The sequence below is a fragment of the Lytechinus pictus genome, chromosome 16, assembly GCF_037042905.1.
Source record: "Lytechinus pictus isolate F3 Inbred chromosome 16, Lp3.0, whole genome shotgun sequence".
Classification (NCBI taxonomy): Eukaryota; Metazoa; Echinodermata; class Echinoidea; order Temnopleuroida; family Toxopneustidae; genus Lytechinus; species Lytechinus pictus.
In genome coordinates this window covers 27,982,799-28,008,010 of record NC_087260.1, presented here as the reverse complement: position 1 = coordinate 28,008,010, position 25,212 = coordinate 27,982,799, and the positions used below count along the sequence as shown (strand labels likewise).

General features: G+C 37.1%; 1 protein-coding gene across 1 annotated transcript; it reads left to right on the top strand.

Moving 5' to 3' along the window:
- Window positions 1-569: 569 nt before the first annotated feature.
- On the top strand, window positions 570-25,091 carry LOC129279672 (UDP-sugar transporter protein SLC35A5-like). Its single transcript, XM_064110908.1, has 7 exons — window positions 570-646; window positions 10,384-10,616; window positions 11,645-11,743; window positions 14,851-14,984; window positions 16,527-16,594; window positions 17,491-18,289; window positions 18,889-25,091. The coding sequence occupies exons 2-7, from the start codon at window positions 10,520-10,522 to the stop codon at window positions 18,961-18,963; spliced, it is 1,272 nt and encodes a 423-aa protein (XP_063966978.1). The 5' UTR covers window positions 570-646; window positions 10,384-10,519; the 3' UTR covers window positions 18,964-25,091.
- Window positions 25,092-25,212: the final 121 nt, after the last annotated feature.

The following is a 25,212-nucleotide window of genomic DNA, read 5'->3' as shown; positions in this document are numbered from 1 at the left end:
AGAGAGGGTGAGAGAGAGAGAGAGAGGGGGGGGGGGTCACAATTCAAGAAATAGAGGAGCTAGCCATCTGTGTGTGTGGGGGGGGGGTAGGGTACTTTCAATATATTTTTTTTAATGTGCCAAAAAATATGCAAAAGCAAGAAATTCTGACAGGCATAAAAACCCACAGAACCCATGAAATTATGCTAGCCTAGTAATAGTAGGCCAAAAACACTGATACACTTTTTTTTAATGAAACTCAAATCAAGAGCAGAATAATTTGTGCATCATATTGACTCTTCTTCTTTTTATTCCTTTCATCTCTCTCGACCCTTCCCCCTTTTCTCCAATCTGTATTTATTATTATTATTTTGTTTGCTGTTGGCAAGCGGCAGGGTTCCGCTTAATCCAGGGACCCCCCTGGTTATGGGCCTTTGGGAGAGGGTAGTGTCGACCCCTCCCCCCCAAAAAAAAATCGACATTTATTTTGCAGAAATTCGGAATTAAATTTATCTGATCTGCTTAATTCTGGCGTAAAAAAAAACAGAGTAGTAAATAAAACGAAAGTGTTCACGCCCTCTTCCGTTTGTCAACATTGCATTTCTGCTGTAGGCCTAATGTATACTGGATTACTGCATACAGCGAACATTACCTCCGTTTGGCCTGGGTAAGTTTCTAAATCTAAGCCATTAAAGTACTCAGAATCAATAATTAGCCTAGGGTAGGGTAGATTGCAAAATAAGACCCTGTGGAGGAGTATTCGATGGATAATACTGGGAGTGGGATACGACAGCTACAAGAAACGATCAGCGCAGCACCGCTGCCACTGTGCCTGTGCCCAGTTTCATAGACATAGCCATTGCGTGCGATATTCTATGCAGGCAGGTGAGTAGGAGTTCTCACGTTTTTGTGATTTGAGTAAAGCATCCTTTTGAATTGGGCCCGTTTCTCAACACCGGGACAAGATAGTCTTAACCACCAACCACAGAGTTAGTTACAATCTTATGAAAGAGTTCCATATGCACCCCCACCACAGGTGGCACAGGGGACACGGAAGGGGGGGGGGGGGCTTCAGCCCCCCCACTTTTTTCCAAAACCATGTACAAAAACGTAAAAATGACCATACCGCGCACGAAGAAGAATTGTACAGGAAACCCGCGCATGCGCGATACGCTCGTTCGATCGCCAGCGTAGTGCGTGACGTCATGTTTCATTCACAAATCTTGAGCTGTGATCTCATTGGGTGTTTTGGCTCTCATTTGCATATTTTCCCATAATACAAAACCTATGTAGTGCGAGAAGTTTCTCGGCGAACCACCGATCAACCTCATACTAAACACGACGTATTTCCTTCAAGATTTCGAGTTGAAAATCTCATTTTCTTCATACGGTGTAGCTACATTACCTCGGAAAATCTGATGATATTTTGCGGACTTCTCGTCATTTGGTAAGTCATATTTTTGAAGATATTTACCGTCGAGTAGTGAAAATTGCATGACTGTGTTCGTTGTTTACTGTGTATCAATGTGTGCAAAGTGTATGTTAGCGACATGTATGGGTACAAAGCGACATACGGAAAACCGTCTACACCGATGTTGATTTTGTGGACTGTTTTGCGGTGGTGTTTGTGCTAGCCCGCATTGGTGTATTTCAAGCATGGCGAGCGTTGCATTGTGATCGGGCTTCGCTCGGGTGTTCGTGAAGGGCCGTGGAATGCGTGTGGAGCTCGGCCATGCGGCCTTGGGGCGTGAATGTAATGAATGGCAGCTGCACCTGTTGTTTGTATGCCTCTGAAATTGAAGCTCTCTTTCTATTTATGGCATGGCGAATATCCTAGTGTTTTAGGAATATAAGTTTGGGCATTTTATTTGTTGGAACTTTCGTGATACTGATTTTACTTCTAAAACTGGACACTGATTGTTTTTTTTTTCGGTAAAGCCAGGGACAATCAATGGAATTGTTGAGACATGATAATATCATAGAGCTATATAGCTCTATGATAATATCAATAATTATAGACCCTATACAAATACAGGAAATTACATTGAAAAATAATGCAAATTATAATCACTGAAGTGCGGATGTGTACCAAATTTATATGGATGGAGATTGATTTTGATTTTGTTTCCTTCAGTATTTTTTTTTTGCAAAAATCAAATATTTTCCTGCCCTGTTCTTTTTCTTATCTATTTTTTTTTATCTTTGAATTACCAATTATGACAGCAATAAATCAAATTCAAAAGTTCAAACTATGGTTTATTTTCATTGTATAATCTACAGCATAATCCGAAGATGACTGACACTGATTGAAAGACTGTATTTCACAAGAAGGACAAAGGACAAAGCTACAAGTTCATATCGCATTTTACAACTGCTCAAGAAGGTGAAGGATTTGGGGATCACTAAATCAAGACGATATTCGGATATAAAAACAATTTTATTGTTTTATGAGATAATCTTTCAACTTTATTTTTACTTAAAATTGAAGAAGTGAATAATCTTTAAAAATTATGAATATGATGCTGAGAAGGATCGAAAACCAGTATCTGTCAACAATGATGCACTGTAAAAATGCTATTATGTATGGTCATAATATTCTTGTGATTTATTTGTAATTAATTTATGTATTATGTTGTTTCACTGTTGAAAATAATTCAAACAATGTTTAATATGTGAATTGCATAGTAGTTTAAACATTTTAAACAAGTGTTTAAGAACTTTATAAACAACAAAGTTTAAACTCTAATATTTAATCATCAATAAATAAAGCATGGTTGTTTAAGATTTTGAACACTTGTTTAAACTGTTTAAACTACTATGGGATTCACACAGTAAACACCATTGTTTGAATTATTCTTAACATATATATATAAATTATATATATATATATATATATGCTCAATAAATTCTTATGCATTAAATTTGCCTTCAATAAGAGTTTCCAGTTCAGTATGAATTATACAAAAAACATGGAATTCTGGAATGACATTCACTTTCACGGAATACATGTAAAACACTGTTCATGAAAAGTATAATGAAAATCATCAAAAATAAATTAAAGCCAAACTGTAAAGAGTAAGCCAACCCCTATATCATGATTTCTTTTAATAAAGATTTAACAATTTGCAACTGCATCAACTTCATTATTTTTTATATGTCACTATAATACCCCAGTCACATTTCCCCTACGGCGGCCGTACGGCAAGTCGAAAACAGCAGTTTAACATTATTTTGTACCAGTGTACATATACATGGTTTGAATAAAAAATGAACAAAACGGCTGTTTTCGACTCGCCGTACGACCGCCGTAGAGCAAATGTGACTACTGTACTAAGGACGTCAAAATTTAAAGAACATCTTTTAATGGAAAACTGGAAAGGATTGATATAAAGTCCAACGAAGTTACTTAAAGCCAGATTTATTCACATATTGATCAATAAATTTACCCCATACTTCTACATCTTTTGAAATTGTGATTTAATTTTCTGAATGGTGTTTTGGTTCTGTCAACCATTGTTTTTCATGTCTATGACAGACTCGTACCTCGGTCACATTTGCCGCACGGCGAGTCGAAAACAGCATTTTTATTAATTTTTATACATGGACAAACCACCAATATGTAGCTGGTACAAAAACAATATTAAAACGACTGTTTTCGACTCGCCGTACGGCCGCCGTAGAGCAAAATAATGTGACCGAGGTATAAGGACATAGCCCCTCGGTCCGTGAAATCCCAAGATCAATTGTTCCGAGGCTTCCAAATAATTAATGGACTTCTGCATTCATTAGACGGGGTCCCAAACTTCTCTTTATAAATTGAATGTTTTTCATTTTCGGATAAAATTAATATAACTTTCATAATTAATAGCTTTCTGTTAAAGTTTATAATTCGTATCCAATTGTTTCGTTTTTAATATGAATTATAAGTATTTTCATTTGTTTCAGGGGCGGATCCAGGATTTTTTTAAAGGGTTTCAACCAAAAATAATTAAGGGGATCAGGGGAGTGTTTCATCAACATTTTCATCCGACAAGTTGTCAGATCTGACATCTTTCTCTGATGTTGATTGACTGAGAGGTATTGTTACTATGGTAACTGTCGGATAAAATGGGACTTGTCGGATAAAACGTCCGACAAGTCCTTTCATGAAACGCCCCCAGGTCTTCACTTTCTAAGGGGGGGGGGGCACGCTTCTGTTTTAACACCATTTTCAAATTACAAATTTTACTTGTGCCTCTCAATGGTGGGGGGGGGGGCGCACGGGCCGGCTGGATCCGCCAGTGATTTTTATTGTTCTTTCATTTGTTCACCCATGATCACGAATGTTTTCATAATGCATACATGTACCTCACGATTTTTTTTTAAATACGATTCTAAATGTTATGAAAATAGTTCGACAGGCCTAATTCTTTTTGCATACCACACTCATGGAGCTACTGTTGCTACTCTGCATCAGCGTGTAGTGTGCGAGAGGGGGGGGGGTAGGATGGTCGCAAAGAGCGATCGAGCAAAAGAGAAAGTGGTCCATAAATGAAGAGGGGATGTTGAGAATTGAGATCATGTGTGTGTGTTTGGGGGGGGGGGTGTTCGAAGCGAATGTTGTCACTGCTGATTACGATGATGGTTGATTAATCTTTACATCTTAATTTTGGCGATTTTTGAAATGTTTTCTTGTACCATGGGTGGGGAGAGGTGAGTGATTCAGTAAGTTTCCATAGAAGTGCGGTTTTAAAGTTACAGAAGAGGATTTCACCCAATGACGCAGACGGGAATTCGGGAAAAACCATTTTCAAGCAATACTAAATTCGATCACGTGCCATCGGCTTTAGGGCCGAGTGTTCTCGTTCACATTCCAACTATCATTTCATAAATAGGCACTCTTACAAATTAGGCCGATGCCGTTGTAAAGATAACTATTTTTGAAGCGTTATTCAGATATAAAATAAAAGACAATTGAAATTGAACAATTCATCGAAATTTCCAACGATATTCAAATACAAATAGTATCAACTCGTGTAGATCTATAGGGGTGAACAGACGAAATACATGCTCCTAAACGTTCAGACAAATCAATTAACTTGATATCTATATCTTTCGATGAATTATTGTTCAATTCCATCAGAAATATGCTTCTTGAAGTCAGATTGTTGAATGTGAACTTCTATTGGAATCTGTTGAATCACGTACCCCTCCCGATCCAAGGTATAGATTTCCCAATCACCATAGATAACATACGGTTTACATATACGGTATCTTATTTACATTGTTAGGTACTGACGATATCTTCATAAATACATTCACAATTATTTCATGAAATGTCACCATTGCCGTGGCTGTGACATTTAAAGCCTGAAAGCTATTACATTAGATATTGTTTGCACTTTGATATAATAGAGGTCAGATATATTCTTGTCATCTAATATAAACATTCCATTATTATGCACCATGTTTCAAAATGGGTAAGAAAATTACATTACCATCGGCATCCAGATAATTAGTCCATGATTAGACCAGGGAGATCGGAGTCTACCCCTTTTTTTTGGAATTTCTATTTTCTCAGCACATCGAAGTGAGGAAAAACCACCAAAAACCCTATATTGGTATTAAATGATAACCATTTATTGTAAACAACGTTTAGGACTGAGGGAATTGGGGGAGAGGGTATGGGGAGGGAGAGTATTTCATTTTCCAATAAAGTGCAAAAGTATAATATTTTCGTGAACATGAACGAAATAAACAAAAAGTTAATAGCTCAATATCTTTATTGAATTGTTCAGTAGAACAATAATACTAGCTCTAATATTGTTAAAAACATTTCAGTCATTGTAATTACATGTGTTTCATCAATCTCAATATATTGACAATGAAAATAATTTTTTAATATAGAAAATATATTTTATATGACTATTGTGAATTTTAAATAATCCCATTTTAGATCGTTGATTAAACCACCTTTCTGAAAACAATCACTTTGATATCTCCTGTAAAATCAATTTTAGATTAAAAAATATTTTCTGTTAAAATTGATTTCTAAGATTCCTGTCTGAAAGTTGATGAAACACCTTAGCTCGAGTAAAAATGCATAATACAAAGATATTGAATACTCAAACTCTTATAATGATATTGTCCAGCAAAACAGAAAATTGTCAAATAGTTAATGAAAATAATTGAATTATAAACCAACAATTAAGTCAAATAGAATATGAAAATTATAACACACAATCACGTCACATTCGTTCTCACTCTCGTAGCTGTAGGATGGGGGGGGGGGGGTCGGGCGTCTGGACACTATATTTTTGAAGCCTTCTTTTTTGTCTTTGCATGACACTAAAAGTATGAATTCAATGGTTGTAATCATCTTGTTCTCCATAATATTTCCTAATATCTTTTTTTAAAAATTGATGAAACTTCGCTTGTAAATTTTTCCAAATGACTTTCTAAAATTGATCATCCGGACACACAACCTGTCCATACAACTGGGTAGACTCATGCTAGTCTAGAAGCACTCCCACACTCCAGACAAAGTGTCACAAGTACATGAATTCTCGTAAGCACACAGAAAATACAACTTATAATATGCTCTAATAAAATGTACTGTCTTTCAGGGTTCAAACATCCTACAAATACACTCTTTTAGAACATCAAATGATTCTATTAAAAAACAAAGTTAATTTACAGGACATTAATATACATGTATGAAGTCTGCGCCAAGCATCTAATCATAAGGCAGTCTACCAGGAAATTCATCTATCGCGGGGGTAACGCAGAATTCAGTACAGACAAGTATACATGTACATTATAAATACGCTGTGCACTGTACTCTATGCAAATACAATTTATGCAAGCGGCCTTCGGCCTTGCGTAACCCGATGAAAACCACATGTTTTGCTTAGACTTCGGACACTGCCTGCCGAAGTGCCGATATCATCCGAACATGCGCCCGAAATCTACACGCTGGCATCTTTACAAGACAGAGTGTTGTGCTCCGTGAGTCAGCCGATCGCGCGGTGTAAAGATTCTCACACACAGCGCTGGGCGAGGAAGGGAAGAGGGTCGAGCGATCAGCCAATCAGCGTGCAGGGAATCCATCTACTGTGTGCCTATGGGGAAAGTTCTATGTGCCGCGGGCATACGATTGTGATTTTTTGCATGGTCACATTATGAAAAAGAAATAACATCCATATTTACGAAAAAATGTTTAAAATTCAGAAATATCGTACCTTAGACCGCAGTTACCGCTAATTCCTTTCAAATGATGATCGAAACATCGTCATCTTCGATCCTTTCGTTGGTCAACGTAAGTTGCCATCTTGGATGACGTCATCATCCTTACAGACGTATTTACCAGTCGCTATATATCGCGATTTGTGCCGCTGCTTTGCGCTTGTAGATGTGCCTTGAAAAGCACAACTCGTTGAACTTAAAGGACAACAACGCACGGCTGCCATTTTTTCCTCTCCGGCAGAAAATTAAAAAAACAAGGAATAACGGGGGAATAACTCATCGGTAACGTAAACAAAATCAATGTGTCTGATTGTATGAGACTAAAAAGAAAAATTGAGAGGCTACGTGTGAAAAAGCGAATTTATTTTATTTGTCAGATATAACGCAAGAAATACGAATGTGAGTGTTTAGAGTATAAACATACCTTTGCATGAAAAGTAAACCGAAGACAAGGAAAATATGAAAATTTCTGCAAACATGCCAAGTGGGTAATGTAGTGCTTTGCAATAATAAAACATAGAAAAATGTGTGAAATCAATCTGCAATGGAAAATAAGATATTTACAAGCAGAAACAATGCTAAAAATCACAATGATCATAAATGTTGGTCATATTTAAAGTTCATAACTTCATGGAAGTTTATTAGAACATAAGCTTCAAGAATATTATATATAAATATATGTTCAACATTTCAAAGTTAAGCCGAGTCAAGACGTACATTATTGCTTTATAATGACATAAATAAGGCCTACCCTACAATTTAAATAAAATGCACTTTTGGTATGGACTTTCCATAAACATTTCTTTTATAGGTACAATGAACTTATCTTCATTTGTAATGATTGTGATGGATTTGTAAGCTATAGGGCTTATCTATATTTTAAATTCAATTAGCTTTTTGTTACCGCAGCTTTTTTTTTGTTTCATTCATCATCTCAAGTTAGCACAAATGCAACAACTTAAAAAAAAAATGATAATAATGAAAATGAAATAAAAATGATTAAATGATTTAGCATGTTTAGTAACATTTTAGTTTTGTATGTTTTTTTTTTTTTGCTGAACGTTATAAACATGTTTTCTCCAGCATACATAATTTTTTTTAAAATGTGTTTTCATGTTGTTTATCTAAAAAAAATGATAAAGCACGAGGGGTCAGAGAGATTGCCGCCCATTTCGATATTTCAAGTTTGGTTGAAAAAGAAACTGGAAAAGAGGGAGGAAAATGTGAGAAAATACAAAACATTAAAAAAAATTATTTGGGCCTAGATCACCTCGGAGAAGTTAAAATTACATCCGTTTCGGGTCGTCCTGCCGTGCAAGACGACCTGAAATTGATGACAGCCCCCATACAAAGAAATAACTTGGGCCATCCGCCCATCCCAGATAAAATGCATCAGAGTGCAATCGAATGACCCCCCCCCCCAAAAAAAAAAAAAAAAAAAAAAAAAAAAAAATTTAAAGGTGATATGTCAGTGTGGCTTGCTGTAAACACATTTTCTCTTAATGCCAACGGTGGCGGGCGGTGTGCAAAGAAGATCATGCCTACATAGGACATGTCTAGAGGTGTTTTTCCAAGAACCATTCTTCGTATCGCCCAAATTGGCTTTGTGAAACAGTTGAGCGATATCTCGTTCTTACGGAGAGCGGTTCTATGAAAGACCATTTCATGAAACAGGCCCCTTGTCTACAGATTTTTAATATTACTAATTGTTTATTATTTAAAGCATAAGACATAAACAAGAAAAGGCCTTTAATGTACTTTTTTTAATTTAATGAGCGAATTAAGAAACATGGGGGGGGGGGGCTAAAAGTACTCAGATTGATTTAGCATGTTGGCGTATAATTTCTTTGGTAAGGATAATTGATAATGTCTCATTATTATTGTTGTCTCAATATTTTTGTTATTATTGTATCATTATTATTGTTGTCTCAATAAAATTAATTATCGTCTCATTATTATTATTATTATTGTCTCATTATCATTATTGTCTCATGGTCTATTATCTCGTTATTTCATAATATCTTCAAAATAATGATTAACACCATACAAAGATCCATAATCAGATATCAAATTCATGAAACATGAAACATGTATTTCTAAATTAAATTCATGAAAAAGGCTTTCTGTGCCATTAAAAAATACGACTTCCATTAACAATACCATATTCTAGACATTCAGACGCATTCATTTTACTTGCAGTTTTGCTCTTATTTCGCACAAATTCTACAAAAGTATTTTCAAAATAACATATAAAATTTCATAAATAACAGAGCTCAAATCGTAATTTAAAAAATACAACGAATGAAACCTACTGTGTCTGAATACCTAGACTAATCTTGACACCCATCGCAGCGAGGATGACGTCACTCACAGCTGCTCGTATACGGTCAAAACAACCCTGCTCGATTGGCGAGTCAGATTCGCAAACATGTCATAATACAGGTAGGGGTGGGATAGGGGAAAGGTTGCTACTACAGACCCCCCCCCCCCCCCCGTTTTGAAAATTTTGGACATATTTTTTTTTTAATGATAAAGAAAATGTGGACAAAATTTGGCCACCCAATTTGGAGTGACTATTTCCTGTTGTACCCTCAAAAAATTTCCTCTGGAGAGCACTAAAAATATTTTTAAAAATTAATTTTCAAGAAAAACCTCCCCCCAAGAACACGGGGTCCAAAACTCCAAAAACAGATTTGGATCAGAACGCATATTTCATCGCGTGCACCATTGAGAAGTAAATCTTTTCGACTTTTTGGCAAGGGGCGCCTAATTGAACGCGATATGTGAAATCTGCATAAACCATGGTTTTGGTCACATGTGCTACAATGGTCTCTTTTAAGAATACAGGCTTTGAGGTCTAACATCATTTATTTCCTTATTTAAATCAAAAGTTTCATATGATGCCATTAAAACCTTGGTCAACCAAGGAGAGTTAAACAAAAATAAAAGTATGAAGCAGGATTTCTCAATTTTTTTTCTTGAATTTATTGGCCCGAAACATTTTAGTCCCGGTGCATGTGTGCAGCCATTTTGTTAATTGGTCGCATTCCACTGCAAAGTGTTGACGGCCTCTACATTCGTTGGCCGCCAAACGAACAGTATGGCTGAGCGCACGCAAGTGTCTGCAAGTGATATTTTCAATTGATATTACCCCCCTCAAACAATTTGTTTTGCCTACAGGGCTAGCAGATGTATGATGAGGAACATCATGATCTGAAGTTCATCGCATGATCATCAAAGCTCAAACTCCAGCCTGGATATAACAAGGAGAGGTGCCTGTGAGGATTGATAACTACAAGCCAAGTCCACATTGACCATGGAATGTCATTCAACGACGACTGTCGCCTTGGCAGCCGTTTACATTGTACTTGGAGCTGGAAGGGTCATGCTTATGAGATTATCAGCTAATGAAGGTCAGAGAAGAATAGGGATAAATATTAGTGGGGGCTCGGCTAATTCGCCCCTGATATCTTCAGTGATCGTAGAGGGGTCGTGAAATCTCTGCACAGTTAATGTAACATGCATGTAGTATACACAAGTACAGACCTGCCAACCAGTACGTTTTAGCCGTATTTAGTACGTTTTTGCAACCAAAATATGGCAGTACGTTTTTTGTAAAATCGAAATTTATTGAGAAAAATCATCTCTATATGTCTCTATTTCATAAAACGTACACAAATATGGTTATTAGATCAATGTAATACAGGTAATTTGTTTTTTTTTTTCAATCATTTTGTATAAACCAGGGTGAGATATACACAAGTCTCAATGGTTTTTTTTTTCATCCGCAAGAGCAGTGCGCATTTTAGCTTGCATGCAGCTTGAGCGCCGTGATGGGCGAGTGCGCCAAGCATTTTATTATGAAATACACTTTTTTGGGGAAAAATACAAAATATTTATCTCACATGGTAAAAATACTGATTTTTTTGTCAAAATACTGATTTTGGGGGATAAGAATACTGAACATGCAAAATACAACTTGGCAGCTCTGCAAGTATGTATTCAAAAAATCTTACAGAGATTGTGCTACATATATATTCCCATAGAGAAGCTACACAATTGAATAATGCCACCTTTATTTGTAAAAAGGTTATGATCTGATGATTTTAGAAATTTGAGCAATTCCACCAAAAAAAAATCTTGGAGGCTATGGAGGCAGTCCATCTGTACTAAAATGATAAGATTGTCTTCTTATGCCCCCCCCCCCCCCGATATAATACAAGAAGAGTATGACTAGCTAGCTCATTGTTATTATACAATGATCATACATATAGTATATAAATTGGGCATAGGTCTCTACATTTACAATCTTCTGCTTCTTTTGTTAAAGGAGTGACCTAATCTGATACACATATTAAATCAGCTACTTTCATGAGATTGTGTGATGGAGAGGTGAATAAAAGTTACTATTTTCTTTCATTTTTTTCACCATTTTCTTCAGATCATAAATATGACTACTTGCCTGTGACAGTCAATGTATGTGCTGAGGCCGTCAAGCTGGTTGTGTGTCTTTCTATCATGCTCAAGTTGGAGATGAGTGGTGAGATTTATTAAAATTCCTCATATTCCTTCTGCTGCTGCTGATGCTGCTGCTCCTCTTTTTGCTCCTAATCCTATGTTTGCTCCTCTTCCTTCCCTGCTTTTCCTCTTCCTCCCCTACTCCTGCTCCAGCTCCTCATCCTCTTCCTGCCCCAGTTCCTGCTCCTCTTCTTCCCTAGCCTCTTGTCGAGGCCCTGGCGGCTGCTTCCCGAGCGAATGAGGGATTCCCTAATTCGCGAAGCGAATTAGGCCTGGCGCGAGCCAGGGCCTCTTGACATCTGAACTGAATTATATATTCATGAGGAACGTCTTACTAATGAATATTCATGAGTCATGATATTACCGGTCACCGAGTAAACCAATGAAATGTCAGAGCTGTTTCGTTTTGGGTTCGGAATACTATATAGTATAGTAGTCCATTATTCTGCAGGGGATTCATTTAATTGCGGGACACTAAAGGGGATATAACCAGCAAAATGCTACAAGTAGTGGTACTACTACTACTACTACTACTACTACTACTACTACTACTACTACTACTACTGGCCGTAACAAACCCATCACCGCCCCGAAACTTCCCGGGAGATACTGCTCAGCCGCTGGTCAGACTCGAGTCAACTCCCAGCAACTCCACCCCAGCTTCCCTCACTGCACTGCACAGCGGAGATCGATAATCGACGCCCCGGTTCGACCGGTGGAATCGCATGAAATATTACATTTTTTCCATATCCTGTGGGTAGATTTACAAAGACATTTCGTCCTTTCAGTGCAGAGTTAATTTCATTGACTTGCAAATCCTTAAATCGGTCAATATTCAGCATTTTAGAGTCATATTCAGCGCTCTTTGATATTTCGTCCTCACTCTTCGCCAAGAATCCAAGGGTCGCTATTCAAGATGAGCTCATGAATATTTAATATGACGTCATAGCAGCTCGCGCTCTCATTGGATGATTTTCACCGACCAGTTTTTGGTCGGTGAATTGGTAAAAACAAAAGAAAGTCGGTGAAATTCGGGTCAGATGTCAAGAGGCCCTGTCTCGCGGCGCTCTGCTTCGCTCTCTCCCTTGCTTTGCCATGTTCGCTCGGAAAGCAGCCGACAGGGCCTCGACAAGAGGCTACTTCTTCCCCTACTCCTGATCCTGATCCTCCTCCCCTGCCCAGGCTGCTCCTTGTTCTCTTCCCGCCCCAGTTCCTGCTCCTCCTCTTCTTCCCCATTCCTGATCCTCCTCCCCTGCCCAGGCTGCTCCTTGTTCTCTTCCCGCCCCAGTTCCTGCTCCTGCTCCCCCTCTTCTTCCCCTACTCCTGATCCTGATCCTCCTCCTCCCCTGCCCAGGCTGCTCCTTGTTCTCTTCCCGCCCCAGTTCCTGCTCCTCCTCTTCTTCCCCATTCCTGATCCTCCTCCCCTGCCCAGGCTGCTCCTTGTTCTCTTCCCGCCCCAGTTCCTGCTCCTGCTCCCCCTCTTCTTCCCCTACTCCTGATCCTGATCCTCCTCCTCCCCTGCCCAGGCTGCTCCTTGTTCTCTTCCCGCCCCAGTTCCTGCTCCTCCTCTTCTTCCCCATTCCTGATCCTCCTCCCCTGCCCAGGCTGCTCCTTGTCCTCTTCCCGCCCCAGTTCCTGCTCCTGCTCCCCCTCTTCTTCCCCTACTCCTGATTTAATCCACTTTCATTTGAAAGTTCTGGGGCCTGAGGGTGACATTGTAATACAAAATAGGTCTGTGCCCATCTGTTAAGAATCGTGCATAACTGTTGGTGCCAATTTAAGAATCACCAATTGCAATCAGTGATCAATTTACATGTTATACATTGGTACACATGTGCTGCAAAAACAAGCTACTCAAATTTACAATAGAAATAATGAAAATCAGCCGATAACTTTGGTGATGGATCTCCACGGATGGTGGTACGTAGGTAGTATGTGAAGGCGGTATTCCCCGAACTCAGGGCCCCACACAATGTTCACTTGATAAAAATATGCCAGAATTAAAAAAAAAAGGAAATATCAGCATCTCTAAATGAATCTGCCATGTAAGAAACACAGGATCCTGAGTTTACCTTCTTTCATTTGTGAATTTTGATTTTTTTTTGTGTCGGTGCCGTATTCTTCTCCCTTTTCATGTACACCGGTCTGTGGGATGGAAAATGAACTAGGCCCGGCTCACAACCCATCATCAGGGGCATGACAGGTTAACCCGTACCGCAACAGGTCCGGGTTACAACATTACCCCCTCCCTTGGGATTGTGATATGTTGTTTTTTTCTTCTGAGAGTTGCGATGCCGGCAATAATATTTTCAAGAATGGTTTACCTTTAAAACTCTCCTAAAAAATTTGCTTCATGAAATGGAACAGTTTTCCAGTCATTTCCCCGTTCATATAATTCTTGAACTGCCCCAGGTAAATGGATTGTATTTCATCTGTTTACTTTTGAGTGGAGGGTGTATGTAGTTATAACATAATGTAAACAGGTTTTATGATAGGTGCAAGCTAGCATACACATTTGAAGTGGTTTATACATGTAAATCTATAATAATATTTGCTGTCGTTTTAGATCTCAAATTGACTGCATCAATCATGCTGAAAAGTATTTTGACGCTCTCTCTCTCTCTGTCTCTCTCTGTTTCTTTTTGTCTCCCTCTGTCTCTCTGCCCCTGTCTCTCCAGGCAAAAAAAAAAATTATTTTCAGGGGCTACTTTTCTCAGCTTACTGCCTGATTTTGCAACATTGGATGAGCTTTAACATGTCAATGAATTGGGATTTTCATGGGCCCCTTATTTTTAGTTTCCAGGGCTCGAAAGTAACACTTTGGGGGAGAAAAACCAAGAAATCACCCCGAGCACCCATGCTTCCCCCCTCCCACCCCTCTCCTGTCTGACTGTCTCCCTCTTTCCCCTCTTCGTCTTTCAATATATCTTGAATGATATAAATGTTGCTTTCCTGATGCAACACAAAAAATGTACTTTGAAATCAAAGTTTACTGCTCCTACGCAATTCAAATCTCTTCCTCTCTTCAATATTCATTCCATAGAACATTTCTTGGAGTTTATAAGTGCGCATTAGAAATGTAATGATTTTTGTTTTATCATAGATAATGTTCATTATCCTTGGTTTCAGGTAAACCTTTGTTCAAGGAATTCATTCAATTCAGCTGGCCTGAATGTCTCAGGTTTTTTAAATGGAGTATCCCTGGCCTGCTTTATTTCCTTGACAACCTTATTGGATTTTCTGTCATGACATTCTTTGAACCGGTAAGTTCTTAAAGAAGTTGGAATTTTCACACTGAGCATTTTCAAGACAATAAATCAAAACCTTTCATTTATTGCATTTGTATAGATAATTTGTTTGTAATTGATTTTTTTATGGTTGGTTAAATGAACTTAAACTTGAATATTGCAATAATTGTAAAAGGTTCATTTGTATAAAATAAAACAACTGAAATTTCACCAAATTTGGATGAAAAAATAGCGATGTTGTGGAATATTAGATTTTTCTCTTAATTTCATAGCACAGTAGATTACATTTATCAGCCCTTCAAGGTTGATATGCAAATACAAGAGCCAGTGATGTCATACATACATAATTTCTTTTATATTTCAGGTGAAGTATCATGATGTCAATGATTGTAGATTTTGTAATGAAGTCCCTGATTGAACCATAATCAGGTCAAATAATGGTGGTTTCAAATGTTCAAGAAGGACTCGTACCATGCTTCACATTATTGGATAAGAAAAATTGAAATATTCCATATTTAAATAAGATCTAAAAAGAAATAAGTGAGTGTGTAACATTATCGACTCCCTAATCTGCATACCTGTACCTCTCCATATGTTCATATTGTGAAAACAGTGACACTTGAAGGGGTACTCCGGGCTGAAAATAACTATCTAAATAAGTAAGAGTAACATTCATCGAGCAAAATGCTAAAAATTTCATCAAAACCTGATAACAAATAATGAAGTTATTGATTTTTTAATTTCAGCACTATTTTTTAAAACAGTTTTGCACATTGTCTTGAATATTCATTTGGTGGGCTGATGGTGTCATGTCCCCACTTATCTTATTACATGAAATAATAAATAGTTAACATTTACATCTGCATAGAATGTCTCTCCTATGATAAAATAAGTTGCAGCAATCCTTATGTTATTACATAAAATAAAAAATAGTTAACATTTTACATCTGCATAGAATGTCTCTCCTATGATAAAATAAGTTGCAGCAATTTTGCATTTATCAGTTGTCAATCCATTTTTTTTTTTATTCACGGGGAACAAAATCTGAATAAACATAATTTCATTACAATAAAACACAAAAGAACTAGTGGGGATAAGACATCTTCAGTTTGCTTACTTAATATTCATGAAGACATGCCTAACTCTGTTTTTTACTGAAGTTAGCCTGCTGGCTACACCTTTCCTGTATTACAGTAGGTGAATATGGTGAAAAATTATTCCACGTGTTACAAATGTTATTCTACAAAGAATGTGGTATTGTATGAGGACTGAAGAAGGATACCATATGGCATTATGCAGCCTTGCATGCCGATTGTGTTATTTAAGGATACCATATGGCATTATGCAGCCTTGCATGCCGATTGTGTTATTTAAGGATACCATATGGTGTCAAAAGGATGCACTTTATCTACATTTTCCATTTAACTTTGGATATATATTGTAGGGGAGAGAATTTATTATCCACTTAGAATGTAATGGGTATAAAAACAGTTCCATTATTTTTTTATTTGTATTATACAGTATCTCATGTATGTTTTTCTTCATTTCATTATAAAGGCTGTTGCTGTTTTGCTTGGAAACTTCACAATCATATCAACATCACTCCTTTTCAGACTCATTTTAAAGTAAGTGGTTAAAACCTTTATAACATTAATATTCATAATAAGTACAAGAGTATAACCTGTTGTAGTGACACTATTAAAACCTTATCATTAACTGCATCATAACCCAGTGAATTTTAAACTGTACAGTACATAGAGCAAGTTTTTTTTTTTTCATTTTCTGATTTTGAAGTGGGTTTTTTTTGCCGCAAACTTGATACACATTGTAATCTGGAATATTTACATGGTGATAATTTCCATACAATAGGGTTTGCATGGATTTGGCCTGAAAAATGATAATGTAAAAGAATATATGCTTCTCTTATCTTTTTGCAAGTGGATTAACAAACCATGTATAAAATACATGTACATGTATCATAGATATTGTTTTTTTTTGTATGAGTAGACATATGTCCCTCGGATAGGACGTTAAATGGAGGCCCCGTGTAGAGGAGAGTCACCACCTTTGCACGTTAAGAACCCACTGCACTATTCGTATAAGAGTAGGGGAAACCCCGGTGTAGTGGTCCACCTGCATTCCCCCAATCAGTTATATCGGGAGGAGAGACCTGCGGGTCATAGTGATTCTGTTCGCTTTTCGCCTCCCAGGCAACAGGTGACGCCAAAACAAATAATAATAATAATAATACATGAATTAAGGACATATGTCAAATTCATTCATAGTCCTCCCTATAAACTCATAAGCTACAATATCATCTTTTAATGTATGTAAATGTGAAGGTGAATAATGCAATGATTTTAGACTATATACCATGCTTGTTCTCAAAATGATACTTATTTGTTGTATCCCTAAATAAGTACAATCATAGATTTACATTTAATTTCTTCATGGAAGTGCTCTAAATGAAATTAAAATTAGATGTTTATTATGTTCTTCTAAACCGTCATTTCTCTTTCAGACGAAAATTTAGTCGGGTGCAGTGGGCGTCCCTGCTGGTTCTCTTTCTTGCGATAGTTTCATTATCAAACCAAGATCACAGGAGCTCAAACAGAGGTCACCACCATACGTCCGCCACGCTAGAATCCATAGACAATGCCACACTCTACGAGGTTGAGATACTCCAGAAACGACATGCCATTCCGTCGGACCTATGTCATCGGCAACTGCGCCATACCTCAGAACCGTCCAACTCAGAAGTCAGCAAGTACAGCTTCACGGTCAGCTTCGGGCATGTTTTGATCGTGGTACAGTGCTTCTTGTCATCGTTTGCAAACATATACAACGAGAAGATTTTCAAGGAAGGTCATAACGAACAGGGTCTCCACATGTACATTGTCCAGAACACCCGGCTGTATACCTTCGGTGTGATCTTCAACACGCTTACACTTTTTGTCATTCCGAACTTCCGGAACCGCGTTGTCTATTGTGGGATGTTCAGTGGGTACACCTGGTACTCCACGTTACTCATCTTCGCCACAGCCGCCCTTGGACTGACGATATCCTTGATGCTCAAGTTCAGAGACAACATGTTCCATGTCCACAGCGCGCAGGTCACGACTGTTGTCATCATCAGCCTATCAATATGGCTGACAGGATTCAAACCAACCTTAGACTTCTTCTTGCAGATGCCTACGGTGTTTCTGGCTATCTTTATCTACAACAACAGTCATGCGCCAGCAGAACCAGCCTCGACACCTAGGAGGAGATATCCATCAGAGACTGTTAGCAGGGGCCAGGACAAATCGGTTAGGAAGAGGGTGAGTTTTGAATTTTTGTTTTTATTACCTGACTATACATTCTGCAATTCGTCGCCTTCCTGCACAAGGGCCGTTCCCGCACGTCGCCTTCCCTCACAAAGGCCGTTACAAGATTCCCAGCCCATCAGGGAAATTATTGTGCTTTTTTCCAGTCAGGGAAAAATCAGGGAATTTGATTTAAAAATACCTCAAATGAGGGAGAAAAAAATCAAGGAATTTTGATTGACCCAAAATTCGAAAGCACGGATAATAAGAATGGCAGAGTTTCATTGAATGATCCTTTTCATGACATCTGTAAAAATCCCCATAACATAAAGGTTTAATGATGTTTGTTATTGCCACTTTCTGTGAATAATTGTCTTGTTTTCATTCATTAATTTATTTCTATCTTCTGTCATAGCAATAACATTTATTGGACAGAGAACAAAATATTTCTCAAATTTTTAAATATATATTTTGAAGATGATCAAAATAAAGAGGATATAACAATAGGTTGGATAGGGTGACAGGCTTTCAATATACATGTAGATGAAGTTTATATTTGGAGCAATAATTCAACCACTAAAATTGACACTAGTCTTTAACTTTTTTCTCTTCAGGGTACTTCAGTCAGTGAGGAATTGATAGAATTGACGAGAGTTGATGGAGAAGACGAAACAAGCTTGGTAGAATAATAGCGAGACCAATCCCTCTTGTTTTGGAGCATGGTGCTTGGTCATTTTCTTTGTGAAGACCCTAGGTATACCATGCAAAGCAGCTGAGAAGTAAACATTGATTCTGTTCTAATTAACCTTGTACGATGTAGGGATTTCGGAAGTGGGTTGTGACGCAATGATCAGAAATGCAACCAAAATGTGTACTTCAGTCATAAGGTTATTGGTTTCAAGGAAACAGTACTACAGGGTAATATAATGCCTCTGTAATCAATGAACGAGTCACAGGATTGGATCGGGGGGGGGGGGGCAATGTTCATTTTACCTCTTCGTGCGGTACTGCACCACATGCCGGAAGTTTATTATCACAATTCTGAAATTTTCCCTTATTTTTTAGTTTATTGATAATGTTGAATTGTGCTTGATCAAGGTTGTGTAGGAAGAATCAATCAAATCCTTGATAATATTTGTTTATATTATAGGGCACTACTTACATAAACCAAGAGGATATATTCAGCTGGAATACTCCCCAGGGAGTATAAAATGTACTAAGATTGTGAGCATATGAGACGGATTAACTTATGACGAGGGTAAAATATTAATATTGCATAAAAGACACATCTTAAGCCCCTTAATAATAATAAAATTATTATCCTCACCAAATAATTAAGTATACCTGTGATATCCCGAAAAAAAGACTGTGCAATATGCTGTACATATCGAGCGTTGTGGCCCAGTGGATTATTATCCTGACTTTGAAATAGAGAGTTGTGGGTTCACGTCCCGGCAAGAAATTGATCCACACACTTTGCTGCACTCAACCCAGGTGAGGTAAATGGGTACCATGCAGGAATCCTTGAAATATGTTAGAGCTATAAAAGGCTATGGGGCTAAAGCCAGGGTAATAATATTCAAGTCTTTTGGAAGCGCATAGGGACGTTATATAATTGTGTGATATGTGTTATATGTATCAGGTATTGAGTATGCATTCGCTTTTCTCATTATATGTCTATCTTTTTACTACTTACATATATGTGCACTAAAAATGTTCAGCAATTATTTTAACATGTACATTTATTCTATGTATCATTAAGTTTTATTTTGAAACTATACGGACTTAAACCATACAATTCAATGAAGAATTTTTACTTTTTTGCATTGAGGGTAAACAATCAGGGAAATTGCTTTGAGTCTAAAAAATCATACACATTTTTCTTAACGATTGATATTACATGGACATTGTTATGATAGTCTTCTCGAGTGTTATTAGTATGATATAGCTAAGACAACAAGAAATAAAAGTTTATATGCACAATTATTTGAATATTCCATTGTACATTATCAAGGTGCTTCTTTAGTATTTATCACTGGAAATTGGCATACATGTACAGGATGACATGTTATGTGCTGAAATACACATGTAACAAAGGGAGATTTGATGTAAAACAATATAAGTCCTTGAAATATGTATAAGGTCCCTTGTATTGAGTTCATTACAAAATTCAACTTTTTATAACTTAGAACTGAAAAAAAAATGGTACATTCAAGAATTAAGCTGCGCTTTCCTTGAATATTATATACTGTTTACTCTTTAACAATGCAAGTTTTACTCACATTTTGGACATGTATGTATTGGAGGCAGTAGATATCCCAAAGTGGTGATTATTATTATTTGAAATTGTAGACTCTGTAGGATATTTAAAAACTCCCACAATATATCTTAAATACTCAGTGTAATATCGATTTTTTAATATGTAAAGTTCAGGATTGGACATTTTTTTTCACTTTTGGGGGCTATTTTTTCCCCACTCTGGGGCAATTGCTGAATTTTAGGGGCTGTTTCTTTCAATTGAAGGGAATTTTCTTGTGCAACGAGCAATCATGCTTTAAAAGCATTTAATTGGAAAATTGACTTCCTATTAAATGTTGTTTGTAGCAGAATTCGGGGTCGCCCAAAAGCCTTCAATTTTGGGATTTTTAGGGGCGATTTGGGATGTCATGTGGGCATTCCCTACCCTGGTAATGGCAATCATAATACTGTGTTCAAACTTCTTTCAGTGTATTATCACACTTGGTACAAGATCAGAAATACCAGGGTCCTGTAACACAAAGGTTTACGATTAATCGTACGCTTGAATTTTACGATTGATTGTACATTGTAGTCAATGGAATCAATCGTAGAAAAATGTTCTACAATCATTGCTAAGCTTTGTGTTACTGGCCCCAGAAGATGATGAGACTGAATTCATCATATGATTTGCACCCTCACTAATCAAATCCTGGGAATGCTTACTGTGACAAAATGAATCAAGTGACATATTAACTGAAATGGAGTTTTTAATGTGTTAACATTCTACATATTGATCTCTTCTTCCAGGAAAACTATCTTGGAGGGGAAAAAATTATCTTGCTATGAAATATGGCCAGTTAACCATCATGCTATAATTGGTGTCTACATGTATGTTGATTAGAGACACATTTTTCTTGTACATGAAATTACAATTCTGTTACTTGCTTCTTTTTGTCAAAGTTAGGAGAATATGTATGACCCAATTCTAATATTTTTTGCCATACTGCATCATTGATCCTGTCATTATGACCAATTTCTGAGGTGAAATGAGCAGAACTTATTCTAATTGATTTTGAAAAAAAAGGAATGGTCTGCATCTGTTTTTACCAGTAATATTTTGAATTAATATATTTAATGAAGCTTAATTAATTGATTTGTTGTGCTCTCTACTAAAATGTGTGCTTAAATTTAAAATATGTAAACAAAATTATGATACACCCTGTATATATAGAATTATGTGTGAATGTAATTGGACTTTGACTTGCCATACATAATTACATACTGTAAGACAAGAAAATTTCGAGTAGGCCTATCTTAAAAAATCTGAAATTTATTTCGTGGTTTTTTTTCAGATTATTGCTGGATTTGCAACAATTAAAACGTAGTTTTGGCGTTTGTGGCTCATTTAAGAAAAAAAAATGCCATGATTTCATTAGCTTGACCATTATTTTGCGGCTTGCTTTGCACATTTGAATGATTTCCATTTGGTGGCCAGCGAGGCATTGACTTGCATGAATATACAGACTTGTTTTGTTGATATCCATGTTAAGATTCATAATGCACTCCTGTGTAATCTACTTAAGGTTGGGGAGTCACTGGCCGCCAAGCACTGTTGCAGAGAGTGCAGATTTTGTTGCATTCTGATGCGTATGGGGCTGGGGGGCTAAAAGATGGGGGTACAGCAAGCTTTTTTTTTATTGTTTTTTTTTTTTTTTCAAAATGACATATGTATCTGATTATGTGATGAGTACAGTGTGGTACTAAACATGACAGTATTCAGATCATTAGATGATCTTAAATGTGCCATTTGTTTATTTTGTTAATGAGCTAATTTTATTCTAAACTGGTCTCTTTTGAAATGTTATCACTGTTGAGTAGCCAACATGTGTATCTAATGGAGAAAAGTGTGAAGCACTTTATAAACAACAAGGAAAATGCTTTACACAAATATCAATTGATTTTGTTGGGATTGGAATGATTAAAATATTATTAGCTATTAAGAGCTTTTGAATATCCAAGCATTTCTTTTCAATATTAATAGGACAATTGCTGATTTGTCTACACATTTTTTGTCTACTTTTCATTTGGTCTCATCCCACCTGTTCTAATCCTACTTTGTCTACATCCAAGTTTTCAACTTTCCTTTTGGTGTAATTTTCCATTAAAGAGAAATGCCAGTAGTTGCAGTAAACACTGATTTCATGAGAAAGTCTGTAAAACCAGGCTTAATTGTCAGTATATCATCGAGGATCTAGATCTGGTACAGTTACATAAACTAAACTTTGTGAAATCTTGAAATCTACGCTGAAAAATGTTCACGCTGGAGATCACTAACACAGATAAGCGCACGTGGGACAGTGTATTATTGCTTTGAATGTCGGCCCGCCGCTTGACCCGAATCCTGTGCTAATTTGCTGATTTATCAGCAATTACACAATTTCTTCCAGAATCCTTTGGCACATATTTTTTATTTATACAAACAGACACTTTGGTGGTCATTTCATTGGATTCTGTACGAACTCATTTTGATATCGTTACCACAACTGGAATTTACCTTTAAGCCCATCATCATTTTGTCACACTGATTTCCAGTTAATAGGCATGATGGCTCAGTGCTAGACGGCCGCCTCATGAACGGAAGGCCGTGGGTTCAATCCCCGGCCAAGTCATATCTTAACAAATTGGACCTTCTGCCTTTGCTAGGTGCTTAGCATTTAGATTGGAGACGTGTAAGAATGACCTCAGGGTCTGCTGGTAGAACAGTTTTCTAACTGAAGTAGCTAGCCAGAGTAAATAAAATGTTGCTTCTCTTGATACCTCCATGTACTTTGTATGATATCAGCACTCAGCATTTAGATTGGAGAAGGGTAATACGTTACACAGGGCCCGCTGGTAGAGTTTCCTAACTGAAGTGACCCTTGGTAAATAAAGCCAGACAAAACCAAAGATTTTACTGCATAAATTGTCAGCGCTGACAATTTATGCAGTACCGACAATTTGCGTGAAACGTTTTCCAAGTATTGGAGCACACTTCTACAGTTGGTTTCTCCAGATAAAAGTGGATTAGATTGTATGATTCTTAGCATCTCATCGAATTGAACTGCTCCTAATAATCCAGTATTTTGTTAAATCAGTGCTGATACTACATGTGCAATTATGATGAATAATGTGTGCATTATTCAGTGAATCACACTGCCCTTTCACACGGTAAAAAAATTTGTAATTTGAATGATTCCAGTGAAAAATAAGGCTAATGATGAATGTTTAGCACGTGTGAAACCAAACTAGAACATGATACGAATCACGAACGCTCATCACAATCACGAATTCAAATTCTACCCCTGAGGTAAATTCCAGTTAAGTTCCACTCAAATTACAGTACAAATTTTGCGTGTGAAAAGCTTGACCTCCAAAACGTCTTTTTTGGGGGTGAAGCTTACATGACCTTTCATGCACTTCCGTAGATAATAAAATTGTCATGCACTCATCGTAGTTTGTATTTGCAATGCAGTGCTTTGATTGACAAGTCAACAAGGACACATACCGCCTTCACTCAGGAATTCAAATTCATATCACAGTTTTCGGAAGAGTGTATGAAAGGTCCGATGATTCTAAAGACAAATTGCGATCATTACAATGAAGATTCAAGATTCACATGTGAAAAGGCCCACAGTTAGGCTGCTTGTCATAAGTCTGTGCCATGTCTTGGCAGGATTCCAGGGCCCCATCTTACGAATAGTTTAGATTGATCCGATCAACCTCATATGTATGGAAATTCATCAGTGTGATATTTTTTCTGCAGGAAATTTGTGCAATGTCCTTTGTAAACAAAAGAAAAGCACCCTCACTTTTCAAGAAAGGCAATGAATGTATGAATGAACAGCATATCTAGAAAATATTTTGTACAAACATGCATTTTAGATGTTGACGTTGCTGGCTTTCCATAGTTGTGGTTGATCGGACCAATCGCAACTCTTTGTAAGACGGGTCCAGCTGTGCATCTTTTCATTTTAGCTACCGGTACTCTGCATTGCCCACTATTCTATGAGGAAAAGAAATGCGAGGATGAGGGCGTAGGAAAAGCCGCTAGCAGGATTCCTGCAGGAAATACGTGGCTATGACTTTTAAGAAGGTGCCTTAAGTTAGTATAAAACAGTAAAAACCACCAAATGTATCCATGCATGGTAGTTTATGATAGTATATATATATACCCAGTATGCAAAGGATGATATATATACCGGTATATATGCACAAAAATAATAAGGAATTTTATTCAGGTCTCATTAGGGTCGATCCAAAGGATGGATCCCTCAAGCAATTTCCTGTTTAAAAAAAGTTTTAATATATGCATTCTCTTTGTCCACGTAGTGACATACATTAGTGTAATAATAATGTCTGTAGTGATTATGTTTTATAAATAAAGTGCGTAAAGGATATTCTTAACTTTCGTGGGGATCATGAAGAGTCAAGTGTGACTTTAAAATTATCTACTGAAAAACTCCCAATATTTGTTATTTTGTTATGAAGGGTTGAATCTGTATGTATGAAATAAATGATTGAATCATTATTACGAAAGTAATTTATGTGAAAATATTGTCATGTCATTCATTTTGTTTCAAAGCTGCTGTGGTAGCTGTGGTATCCAGATGGTCCGGTTTCATAAAACTTGTTTTCATAACAAATTTGCCATAACAGTTAAA